Below are 13,075 nucleotides of genomic sequence, written 5' to 3' on the forward strand. Positions count from 1 at the left end.
GTTGCTGGGGAAAAAAAAGTTTTTAGAGGGAGGGGGAAACCTCCGGAAGCGCGCCATCTGTTGGAGGGGAATAAAAAAGCAGAGAGAGGAGTCCGTCACAATTTCTAAGGCACAGACACAAGATGGATTCTTTCCTTCTGCAGCCCCGCAGCGGTCCTGTGCCCGATGAGATCTGCTCTCCCAAAGAAGAAGGTTTTGAATATGACATATTCAAATACAGCATATTTACTATGGAAGGCATCGATCCGGACCTTATGACCCTACCGGAAATACTCCGGAAGTGTCTAGTCATTTTCAGACCTGTTGCATCATGTTCCCTAAGCACAGCGGTGATGCAGCAGATGATTCTGTGATGTATAGAGAGACAGAGCGGATGTAATTTTACTTTCTTAAGCTGCACCGGCGTTTGTAATGGAAATAAAGAGTGACTTCCTGTAGAGATTTCAATAGTATTTTATTTTCCTATAATACAGACGCTGTAAAAAAAAAACCTTTAAGATACACCATAGCTTGTGATGAAAAGAAGAACTTTCTATCCGCTTGTAACCTACAGGCTGCCTATGTGTAAAAAAAATTGAATAAATATCGCTTAGTGAATACTACTTTTCCTTTTGAGAGTCCTTTTTTACAAGAGACTGAAAAAACAAACCAGCGACAGGCGATCTTGTTTCACACACACACACACACACACACACACACACACACACACACACATACGGGTCTATGTGGTATGGCGGGACTATACTACGTCAATCCGCCCGGTGGTGGTTTAAGTGGACTACCCTTTTGAAAGGACTTAGAGCCAAGGGAGCGAGGTTAAAGTGTTCGAAAAAATCTGAAAAAAATTTGGGTCACTTCAGACCTCATACACTCCCTATAGAAGTCTAGATACACTGATACACACCAACCAGACTCTATTGTGTTTTCTGGAGACATTGTCCACTTGACAACAATGTGTTTTATGAGGTCCAAAAAAAACAATATTGGGTCTTTAAAGGGACAATGATGTAATATGTAAATAGCTCATCATTACCATGAATACACATCTGACAGGACACAGGATTACTGGAACATCATTTTATTAGTGTTCTTGGATCTGAACATTAATTTTAACCATAAATAAAAAAAGAAATCTATGGACAAAAATGCCCACGCTTCCCACAGAAATATAAAAATATAGAAAACAGAAAAATTAAAAACATTTAAAATGAATTTTAATAGTTTAAAGGTAAATATTAAGGGGAGAAAATATGCATTTATAATTTTTTATTTTAAATATAACCCGTCAAAAAAAACCCTAAATAAATTAAATGTAAAAATTATGAAATACAAACTACTTCTGTATTTAACAAGAACTTTTTTTTCTTTAAACAGAACATCAGTGTTAACAACAATTGGCAATCTGACCAAGATGTAAAACCACAGCTCTCTAAACAGTTATTTTAGTTCATTTTTTTCTGCCTTTTTGCAGTTAATCCTCTGTTTCTTACAAAATCTCTTATGTTTTGAACTGTTCTTCCTGCCAACACCGGATCTTCTACCAATTTGCAATGACTGCATTCATTTTTGGTGGCTAGTTTCCCTTCGTTTATGTGGTCTTTAAAATGCCTCATCACTGCAGCAACCTCAGCCTTGGACCACATGTTTTTGGGAGCTCTTCGGGAATTGTGGGATTGAGCAGCATTTTTCTCTGGAAGATATATAAAGTAGTAGTAGTTAAAACAAACAAAAAACCAAACAAAAAAAACAAAAAACATTTGGTGGTTAAAAGAATGGATGCTACCCTGTACTAACTTCTGAAATGTGTTGCTACCATCAATATCAAAACGAGCTAAAATTCTCTTTGAAAATTTATCAAATTTCTAAAATGAGACATTTAGTGTTCCGCTGTGAATAAAAGACTGAATAAAAAGTTGAATAAAAGTCTCTTGATGCATGCTCAATCATCCAGGTAAGTAAATCCCAAAACGTTGATTCTGTTAATCTGGACGTAGCGTTTTCAGTGGGAGAAACATTTTGTCACTCATCCAAGTGACTTTTTGCCACCACTCTGCAGTTTGCCATATGTTGCAAAGTGATGAAACAATAATAAGCTTAGAGAACCAACTGCACCCCTTACCTTCAGAGGGAGCAGCAGTCTCACTTGCTGCAGGCATTGTGAGTGGTCCTTCATCTGCTGATTACACAATTTGATTAAGTTTTAATATTTGTAACAAACATTTTATCCACAGAAACCAAGCTAGTGGTAACTTACCACAATCTACAGTGTCTTGGAGCTGCGCTGTGTTTGTGGAATCAGCTACTGCATGTACAGGCTCACTGGTGCCACACGCCAACATTGTGAGTGCTGTGTCATCATCATCTGATTCACTCTCACTGTCCTTTGTTTCAGCATCACTTAATGCAATTTCATCTGAGAAATTGTGGGAAAACCCCCCCAAAAAACCAAACACAAACCCCCCAAAAACCTCACATTAACAACGAGATATGACAAAATACAGAACAAATACTGGAAATTATAGTACATAGTTTTACTATTTAAGGCCACCACTCTGCAGTTTGCCAAATGTTGCAAAGTGATGAAACAATAGACTTCAAGAACCTTAAATCATGGACATTTAACAGAATGGTCTGTGCTTTTAGGTTTTAATTCGGTTGATAAAGCATAATATTCAACTACTGCCCTAATATTTGCTCCTTTCAATACAAACCTTCTATTTTGATCTCATCCAGTGATTTCCCCTGGATCTGGGAAAGTTGTCCTTTTTCCAGTGTTAAAAGCAGTTTGGAAATCTTGGCCAGCTGTGTTGTGGGAACTGGTAATCTGTAGAATTCGCGGTGAACGCGGATATCATGACCCAGGAAATCTGCAACCTGATCAAGTTCGTTGTTTTTCAAATTAAGGACTTGTGAGAGTGTGGCAACATGTTTTCTGAGCTGTGTCGATCTTAGATACTCAGGCTGCTTTGCTCCACACTGGTGTGCATGAACACGCAAGGAGTCCATTCCTCTGTAATGACTCATTGATCGGGGTCTTGCAAAGAGGTAGATATTAGTGGCACAAATACCACAGTCAGGCCTCCTACTAACCAGTAGTGACAGAGCATCCAGCATGCTTGGTGTTAGCAGAACTGGAACATTTCTGTCCCTTTTTCCCATTATTTCTATTCTACAGAAATAGTTACAGAGTCTCTGTTCCATTTCTGAGAGCCCCATGGCAACATCTGTGTGGAGTGCTGTTTTGTCTCTTTCAAGAAAACTTTTGAGGCGCATCTTTGAAACCTCTCCAGAACGTCTTCGGTTGAACACAATGATTTGTGAGAGTGTAACTTGTGCAAGTTGGGCATAATTCTGAGCTGTGGCTTCGTTCTCCAAGCTGCAAAAGGCACTTTCTGCAGATTTTTGAAGGTAGTGATGGAGAATCCGAACATCTTCTGTAAAGGGCAATGTTGATGGCTTGTTAAACTTTGCCTCACTCAATGTGTTCAAGGCACGGTGAGACACCATCTCAGACCATTTGGAGACATACAACTTCTTGAACGCATCAGTGGACTTGATTAGGGCTTCATCCTCTGTCATGAGGGCACGACAATGGATAATGTCAGACATTTTATGCAGTGTATGTCCCAGTTTCAGCGCAAGGCTTGGAGTTTTGTATGACAGTGTCTCTTCATCAAAACCTGAAACTTTCTTTACTGCTTGCACAACTCTCTGGAAATTAGCAGGCTTAATAGCTTCTTCCATGTTATGCACTGAGAATTCTGTGCGCAGACACAACAACAAACGTCCCGCTTCACGAAGCTTCTGTCGTATATAATCATACTTTGTAGGGTCTTGTCCATGTTTATTGTAGAGGGACTGGGCAAACTGAATAACAGTAAAGTCATTTCGCACAGCTGAGGCAATCTCATCTTGTTTCATAACAGCAAGAACCTTCCAGACTCCACTTGACACCTGCGGATAACACTGAGACTCCAGAGTTAAAGCCAGGCCGAGTACTTTGGTTCTTCCAGGTTCTTTATCCGTGTCATCTTTTGGTTTGTTAGGACATCTGCGGACATGTCTCCAAAGATCCTTGCGAACATACATCCCTTGACAATAAAAGCAATGAGCAAACTTTCCCTCTACTGCTTTAATCTTGGGTCTTCTCTTCACTTTCAGTGGTCCCACTCCACCATGCAAAACTGCAGCATTATGCTTAAAATTTCCCTTATTTCTCAATTTCTCTAACAGACTTTTACGCTCGTTTGAGTCTCTAGGCAGGGAAAATGCATGCACAACATCAGGAGCCGTTTTGTGCGTTTTCAGGTGGCGGGAAATTTTAGCTTGTGGTTTGCCACAAAAATAGCAGTAATTTCTTTTACTTAAAGTCATTTTTTCTGATTCAGTTTCGCAAAGCTCACTTTTATCTTGTGGCTTGTCCTTTGTCAAGTTGTGGATTAAATTTGTTGAATCTGATTGTTCATGCGCTTTGGAGATGTCATCTTGGCATAGCAGACCTTTTGATGTGCTTGGCAATAATGAGATGTCTTCATCTGAATCTTCATCATATGACTCTGAATCTGGCACATATTCTTCTTCTGATATGCTGTGGTTGCCATCATCATCGCTTGATATTTGATCCAGAACTGAATGTGGCAATCCATCCTCCCCTGAATATTCAGAAATTTCTTCTTTCTGGAATGTAAGAACAAAAGTTTTTTTAATTGATCAATACTTTAGACAGGTAAAAAATAAACTGAAAAAAAGTCAAGCCAAATATGAATGGGATACACACCTGTGTTGACTGGTGGCAATTCTGATTTGCCAATTTTGCAAGGCAAGATTTGTGCCAGACCCCTAAACAAACTGAAACACATTTTGATAGACTTAATTTAGCTTTGCAGTTCTATTTAAGTGAAGTAGTTTTTTGTCAAAGCATTGCAGTAATGTCAAATGCTGAAAAAACAAAAAAAAACAAAACTGTTCACATTAAGGATATTTTAATGACTACACATACACTGCTAATCCCCCTCCCCCCCCCAAAAAAGGACATCCCAGATGTGAATGAAGGAATTATTCTTATTAAATACTTTGTTCTTTAGGTAGTTGAGTGGCATGAAAGTGTGTAGTTGAATGTGTGTGGCCTCCAGATGCCTGTACGACTTCCCTACAATGCCTGGGCATGCTCGGGATGAGGTGGCGGATGGTCTCCTGAAGGATCTCCTCCAAGACCTGGACTAAAGCATCTGCCAACCCCTGGACAGTTTGTGGTGGATGGAGTGAGACATGATGTCCCAGATGTGCTCAATTGGATTCAGGTCTGGGGAACAGGCGGGCCAGTCCATAGCATCAATGCCTTTGTCATGGAGGAACTGCTGACATACTCCAGCCACATGAGGCCCAGTGTCGTCTCGCATTAGGTGGACCCCAGGGCCAAATGCACCAGCATGTGGTCTCACAAAGGGTCCGAGGACCTCATCTTGTTACCCAATGACAGTCAGGCTCTCTGGCAGGCACAGAAATGCCACCCCTCACCATTACTGACCCACTGCCAATATGATCATGCTGGAGGATGTTGCAGGCAGCAGAACATTCCCCACGGCATCTCCAGACTGTCACGTGCTCAGTTTGAACCTCCTTTCAGCTGTGAGGAGCATAGGGTGCCCGTGCTGAAGTTGCCAAACTTTGTGTTTTCTGGCAAATGCCAAACATCCTGCATGGTGTTGGACTGCAAGCTCAATCCCCACCTGTGGATGCTGGACCCTCAAGTCACCCTCATGAAGTCAGTTTCTGACCATTTGAGCAGACAGATGCACATTTGTGGCCTGTTTGAGGTCATTTTGCAGGGCTCCTCTTGTTCCTCCTTGCACAAAGGTGGAGGTAGCGGTCCTGCTGCTGGGTTGTTGCCCTCCTATGGCCTACTCCACATCCAGGTAGCACCTCCATGCTCTGGACACTACACTAACAGACACAGCAAACCTTCTTGCCACAGCTCACATTGATGTGCTACGCTAGATGAGCTGCACTACCTGAGCCCCTTGTGTGGGTTGTAGACTGTCTCATGCTACCACTAAAATGAAATCACCGCCAGCATTCAAAAGTGACCATAACATCAGCCAGAAAGCATAGGTGCTGAGAAGTGGTCTGTGGTCACCACCTGCAGAACCAGTCCTTTATTATGGTGAATTGACTATAATTTCCACTTGTTGTCTACTCTATTTGCAAAACAGCATGTGAAACTGGTTGTCAGTGTTACTTCCTAAGTGAACAGTTTGATTTCACAGAAGTGTGACTGACTTGGAGTAACATCGCATTGTTTAAGTGTTCCCTTTATTATTTTGAGCAGTTTATGTTATGGAATGGGGAATTGAGGACAATCCCAAGTATACCATTTTTACAAGGTCCTGCACCAATGAGGTAATACTGCATTTCTTTAATTAGACGTGACCACCCATTAATTAAAAAGGGAGCAGTGTTCATTTCAGCACGTCTTAACTTGTTGAACTCTATTAATGCTTTTTACTATACACTGTACCTATTCACTAAATGTCTCACCTTTGCACTTAAAGCCAAGCCACTTGAGGGAGGAAACCGGTCCCACACACTGAATGCACTTGTCCAAAGATGATATTGTTGTGCACACCAGACGATGATTGTGACACTGTTAGCAAAATATTGCAACATTTATTTGTTTTGGACAGTTGGAAAGGTGTGTTTTCAATTCAGTTGCAGATATCAACTAATAAACTTCGTCCATGTAAATCACATCACACCCAGGTGACTGCCAAACACACACACACACACAGCATCCATAAAGAATGATGATAGATTAAATTATTAGTTCATTAAGTGGTACACTGGATTATATTTACCCTTTCAGGCTCTGGATGTTTCAGGTCCAGATCATTGTTTGGAAAGCTGTTTGGTTGCGGCTTTAGGCAGCTCACAGTCTTCTGAATCTGGCTGGTCTCAGTCTTCGTGTGTAACAGATAGAGAATGAAGACAAAAGAACAGTAATCTGACAGTTACTAAAAATGCATCACTCAAGAGGATGAATAGACCATTTCACTATCGGCAAATAGCGTAAGGTACACATCGTGCATGAGAAACATTCATTAAAATCTGTCCTAGGTCAATGTTACCTCTTCAAAATCTTGCACTGAAGAAGAATGCATGGCTTCTGAGCCTTGCTGAGGCATTTCTTCATCAAGATCCTGCAACAAAGAAAAGATGGCACAAAGATTAGACCAAGTGCTCTTCTTGCAACTGTACTGGGCAGTCCTGTGCTTCTGTCTTTAATTTGCATGTGTGTGTGTGTGTGTGTGTGTGTGGGGGGGGGGGGGGGGGGCTTTCCACTCAAGAAATGTTTTCTTCTGAAAAAAATACTGGCTACAATAATTAACAACTGATTCCTTTGCAATCATCCATCCTCTTCCACTTATCCTTATCAGGATTGTGGGGTAGCAGTTTTGGGGCCTATACCAGCTACCATAGGGCAGTACAACCTGGACAGATCGCCAGTCTAACATGGAAGGACAAGCATTTGCATTCACACCAAAGGGCAGTTTTGAATCACCAGTTAACCTAACCCCATAAGCTACATCTTTGGACTGTGGGAAGAAGCCAGAGTACACAGCCAGAGAGAGCCCATGCATTACAGCAGTAAAAAGTGCCTAAAACAAGTTAAGTTGTATAGTACTATCTATCTTAATGTTCAAGCCTGAGTTTCAAACCACATAGAAACAAAGCACATGTAGTCAGTTCTGCATGCTGTAGGTCAAACTGTCAAGAAATACGAGAAGACCCCTCCTAAAACCAGAGTGATGTCACCATGAAGCAAACTTTGACGGAGTCTCCCAATAACAGTGTGGTCCTCCTAAGTCACATTTGGGTGGTTAACACACACACACACACACTCAGATGTTATCCAGACTTGCACTTTGAAACAATGAAAAGGACCTACAAGCCACGGTCCATGTAAATCACATCACACCCAGGTGACTGCCAAACACACACACACACAGCATCCATAAAGAATGATGATAGATTAAATTATTAGTTCATTAAGTGGTACACTGGATTATATTTACCCTTTCAGGCTCTGGATGTTTCAGGTCCAGATCATTGTTTGGAAAGCTGTTTGGTTGCGGCTTTAGGCAGCTCACAGTCTTCTGAATCTGGCTGGTCTCCGTCTTCGTGTGTAACAGATAGAAAATGAATATACAGTGCATTTTTAAAGAGGCTTTTGAAACATTAAATAAACTGTATGAGAAAGATAAGTTTCAAGCTATTGTCTTTAAAATATTCACTGTCATGTATAGAGAATTTAAGGCCCTATGATTAAGAGACAAATAGTCAGTGTGATTTCTTTATTTTTTAAGCCATTGCTAAAGGAGTAAAACAATCACCTGTAGCAGCAACGAACTGTCACTAGGGCCCATTTATCTTCAAGGGACAAAATTTAAAATGAATCTAACTAAAGAGGCTACACAGCAAAATCTCCAGTGTTAAATTAACACTAGAGAGTGTCTATATGGGTCCACACAACACTGTTGAGTGTTGAATTAACACTTTTGACAGTGTTATATGTTTAAAAGTAACCTAGTCAGTTTTGAAGATTAACAAAGACTAACACTGAGCAGTGCTGATTTTCTAACACTGGAATATTTCTAACATTTTGAGTTATTTTCCAGTGTTAGAAAATCAGCACTGCTCAGTGTTAGCCATTGTTAATCTTCAAAACTGACTAGGTTACTTTTAAACATATAACACTGTCAAAAGTGTTAATTTAACACTCAACAGTGTTGTATTTAACACTCAGAGGTGTGGACCCTTATAGACACTCTCCAGTGTTAATTTAACACTGGAGATTTTGCTGTGTAGAATCACATTAAACATCAATCACTGTTAAAATTTAGAAACCGAAAGCCATTTTTTATTTCTGCATACCTGCTGATATTTTTTTAGTGCTTTTAGAGGGCTTTGATGTGGCAGCCATCACAATTGCCTGTTTTCCATTAGTACCTACCCCTGTTTTTCCAGTAGGTTATAGTACCATGTAGTTTTTCAGTAACTACTGCACCAAGGTTCCAAGTGATCCAAAGTGATCAGAAAATTTGACATAGACTGAATGCCACCAGGTGGCTGGTCAATGGTGTCACTCGATAAGTTATGAGTGCGCCTCCTTCGTGAAAATCCAAGCCATCATTTTTGAAACTCTGAAATGTTTGAAATAGCGACCAAAATTAACAGCGTGATCCCTGAATTGAACACTAAAGTATAGACTGAGCAGCAGGCATTTTGTCACCTTGACGTCCATGCTTGCTGTGGCATTTATATCACTGGATGCTCGGCTGCATTGCTATAGTTACCCCAGGCACAGTAGGTGATACTCAATTTCAGTGAAAAACTAGATGCCCTAAGTCACGTTAAGCCAATTTGAGTAGGTACAAATGTAAAAATGGCTTAGGGTATGCAATTTATCAGTTCCAAAAAGTACAATTGTAGAAATACCTTGCATCTCCAGAGCCAATCCGAGTCACCATAATTATAGTCTATTTCTTCGCCTGGACTTATGTCTCTGCTTGCAAATAAGCATAGATGGGGCTTTCCATTGATATTTAATATTTTCATCTTAGCACTTGGACTGATGTGGTTGTCGTTGACAAGTCTGCCTAATGACCCATCTTCTTGAGATGCATCCACACTGTGGGGTTAGGCAAAAAAGTATTAGCTTAACTAGTTAGTTAGGAAGCTTTTTTTTTTCATAAATCAAAAGCAATGTGTCATTTAATCTTAATCAAACTACACTGATATAATACGCACCACCAGAGTTTTCCATCAAACTTGAATTCAAACATGAACACCTTCAGGCTGTCATGATAAACTCTGTGTCTCCGCTCACATTCTTCTTTTGTTATGAGTTTACCTCTGTATTCCAAAAGAAAGTCTCCTTTTTGGAATGGAACAGTCGTGAAAATGCCCCGACCTGAATTGCAGAGGCATACCAAGTGAGTGACAAAAGACAAAGTGACAAACTCCAAATCTAATCCAAACTAAAGACCAACTTACCTTTGAAGGCATTTATGTAGTGGATATCAAGTCCCAGTTTGTCCCTTCCAGCAGAAACATGACAGACTGCATCCTCCCGTGGAGGAATGCGTCTCCTTCGCATGTTCTCCTGTACGATTGGCTGTATTACCAAAGCATATAAAGTATTACGATTATCGTCATCATTGTCATCATCATCAGTAGTAGCAGAACTAGCAGTAGTGTAGTTTACAGCATAAACACAGCTGACTTATTCATAGTGCTAATTTATGCCTTCTTTTAAAATGTTAAAGGCCTAGTACTCAAAATGGCGACATGTGACATTTCTGTAATGGCGACTGCAGAGAGTGATACAAGTACTGAGAAAGCTTAGGCATCAAAACTGTAAGAAGTTTTTTCTTCAGGCATATAAATAAATACACGACTAAATACACTTATACCCTTGCTTTTATTTTAGGGCTGTCAGCAGAATGACAGACATTGGACAAACTGCCCGAAATTAGCTAACAGCGACATCAGGGATTTTGACTCAGACTGCGCTGGTTTAATTGTTAATCGCGTTAGTCGCGATGTCGGCATTAACACGTTTAAGCCACAATAATGCTTTAACACCGAGTAAATCCTAACACGGGTTAGCCCGCTTTATCGCGTTGACGCGGTTAGTCGTCAGCCCTATTTTATTTACTCAATGACAAACGCTGGGGCCGTTTTACTTCTTCAAAGACTCACTAACAGTCCATAAAGCATAAATTAAACCAGTTTAATATAGGCCTGTGCACCTATAATTTCATATAGTATTAAAGTCATGGTGCATTTTACATTAAAAAAGGCTTACCTTTGTGTTTTTAATCCGTCTTCGTATTGCCGTCGACATACACTTGTTAAAGGGCACGCGCGCGAAAGTTGTGGCGCCGTTTCCTGTAGGTACCGCCTATATATATAGCCTACCAATCACAATGACTTCCGGCCGTGTGTATTGAAAATGTGTATTAAATTGCAGTACCTACACACATCCACTCTAACTCGAAACGTCGCTGTGCAATACACTGGAATACACAAAAATCAGGTGAGGGGTATAGGTGGACTTTTAAGAAAATCAGAAAATCTTTTAATTATAGTTTAATAAATGAATTTACACTACAGTTTAAGCAAATACAGGTCAAAAGATAAATAATGACCTCATAAGAAGTAGAAAAAATTATTATTTAGACACTTAAAAATGCATTTACAAGTCATGTTTTAGGGGGACACATGAATACACAGCAAAAAGTCGAAATGTCCCCGGAGCCCAGGTACAGCGCAGGTCAAATGTCAATCCATACCACATAGACGCACTCACACCCACACACACACACACACACACCCACCTCTGTGGGAAAGAGTCAACCATGAGAGTTTTGTCAACAGCAATTGTCCATTTGGTAAAACAAATATCCGTCTCAAAGTCGTATTTTACCGTTGCAGAAAACAGACAGCGTTCGCAAGAAGGCCCACACACACACACACACACACACACACACACACACACACACACACACACACACACACACACACAAACACCGCGGGTCAAGGAGGAGTGAGACAGCAGATATCAGTTTTTTCTCAATGCTTATATCCTATAACACGCCCCCCAAAAAAATATTATTATTATTATTATTAAAACATCTATATGAGGTAGGTTTTGCGCAACCTGCTCCTTGTCAGACCAAAGTAGAGAGTTTTTTCTTCAATACTTTAACAATAAGTTTTCTCAATAGATAGAAAATGTTGATCCGCTGAGGAGTCAACATCCGATATTATCATTGCTTGTAACCCGGTTTCTTACATCTCCCCATAAAACTAGTCTTAGTGAAAAAAAGCTCATATTCGAATAAGTTTATTAAAGCACCCCCCCCTCTGTGGGAAAGAGTCAACCATGAGCCGAGTTTTGTCAACAGCAATTGTCCATTTGGTAAAAACAAATATCCGTCTCAAAGTCGTATTTTACCGCTGCAGAAAACAGACGGCGTTCACAAGAAGGCCCACACACACACACACACACACACACACACACACCCACACCCACCCCCACCCCGCGGGGCAAGGAGGAGTTTTTTTCTTCATTACTTTTTACAATAAGTTTTCTCAATAGATAGAAAATGATGACGCTGAGGAGTCAACATCCGATATTATCATTGCTTGTAACCCGGTTTCTTACATCTCCCCATAAAACTAGTCTTAGCGAGGAAAAAAGCTCATATTCGAATAAGTTTATTAAAGCACCCCCCCTCTGTGGGAAAGAGTCAACCATGAGCCGAGTTTTGTCAACAGCAAGAACAAGGTCAGACAGCAATTGTCCATTTGGTAAAACAAATACCCGTCTCAAAGCCATATTTTACCGTTGCAGAATGTGGGAAAACAGACGGCGTTCGCAAGAAGGCAATCAAAAAAAAAAACAACCCACTCTAACTATCGGTATTGTCAAGAGAAAGATGCGAAAAACAGATGCTTCGCTAGACTAGGATAAAATGAGAGAAGAAGCGGAAGGGGAGTCGCTATCTGCTCATCCCCTACTGTGACAGTTCTACCAATCGCGAGGAAGAATCCGTGAATATTATGTCAGCATTCCGTTCAAACAACGCCGCCGATCAGAGCGCCATCTCGCCAGAACTGTTCATACCTCACCCCGGTAAGTTTTTTTCTTTACGACTTTAAATTATATATCAACAGAGATGTCAATAATTTGATTACTTTCTTTTAGATTTCTACATCAATGATTTCACGCAAGTGGACTACGGTACGTTTAAATAAGTATATACCATTTTTTAAATAAGTTTAGATAGACTTGATTTAACCATGCTCTGATACTTACAGAAACAATCGATAATGCAGTGAGTAACAGCAGAAATCCGGCCGTTTTCCGCGGCGAATTAGAAGCCATATCCCCCGCAGAACCTCCGCTGCCGCCGCGTCGAAGAGAAGACGGCACTATTTTCGTCTCCGCATACCGGGAGAACCGCGGAGAAAAAAGTTTTAAAATCGAAGGTAAACAATATGATGCATT

General features: G+C 40.5%; 2 protein-coding genes across 2 annotated transcripts; both read right to left on the reverse strand.

Annotated features, from left to right (window-relative positions):
* Positions 1 to 1,062: 1,062 nt before the first annotated feature.
* On the reverse strand, positions 1,063 to 6,956 carry LOC146684714 (uncharacterized). Its single transcript, XM_085443587.1, has 7 exons — positions 6,855 to 6,956; positions 6,538 to 6,643; positions 4,778 to 4,848; positions 2,712 to 4,677; positions 2,255 to 2,413; positions 2,120 to 2,176; positions 1,063 to 1,690 (listed from the first exon to the last, which is right to left on the reverse strand). Exons 4-7 carry the CDS (start codon positions 4,372 to 4,374, stop codon positions 1,443 to 1,445), a joined length of 2,127 nt encoding a protein of 708 aa, XP_085299713.1. The 5' UTR covers positions 4,375 to 4,677; positions 4,778 to 4,848; positions 6,538 to 6,643; positions 6,855 to 6,956; the 3' UTR covers positions 1,063 to 1,442.
* A 1,089-nt stretch (positions 6,957 to 8,045) lies between these two features.
* Positions 8,046 to 11,366, reverse strand: LOC146684715 (histone-lysine N-methyltransferase set-1-like). Its single transcript, XM_085443588.1, has 5 exons — positions 10,868 to 11,366; positions 10,054 to 10,174; positions 9,808 to 9,970; positions 9,496 to 9,688; positions 8,046 to 8,174 (listed from the first exon to the last, which is right to left on the reverse strand). Exons 1-5 carry the CDS (start codon positions 10,904 to 10,906, stop codon positions 8,046 to 8,048), a joined length of 645 nt encoding a protein of 214 aa, XP_085299714.1. The 5' UTR covers positions 10,907 to 11,366.
* Between the last annotated feature and the right edge of the window lie 1,709 nt (positions 11,367 to 13,075).

The sequence above is a fragment of the Copadichromis virginalis genome, linkage group LG20 (genome assembly GCF_057382275.1).
Source record: "Copadichromis virginalis isolate Kocher_CV1m ecotype Utaka linkage group LG20, C_Virginalis_male_GT1.1, whole genome shotgun sequence".
In the NCBI taxonomy this organism is placed as follows: Eukaryota; Metazoa; Chordata; class Actinopteri; order Cichliformes; family Cichlidae; genus Copadichromis; species Copadichromis virginalis.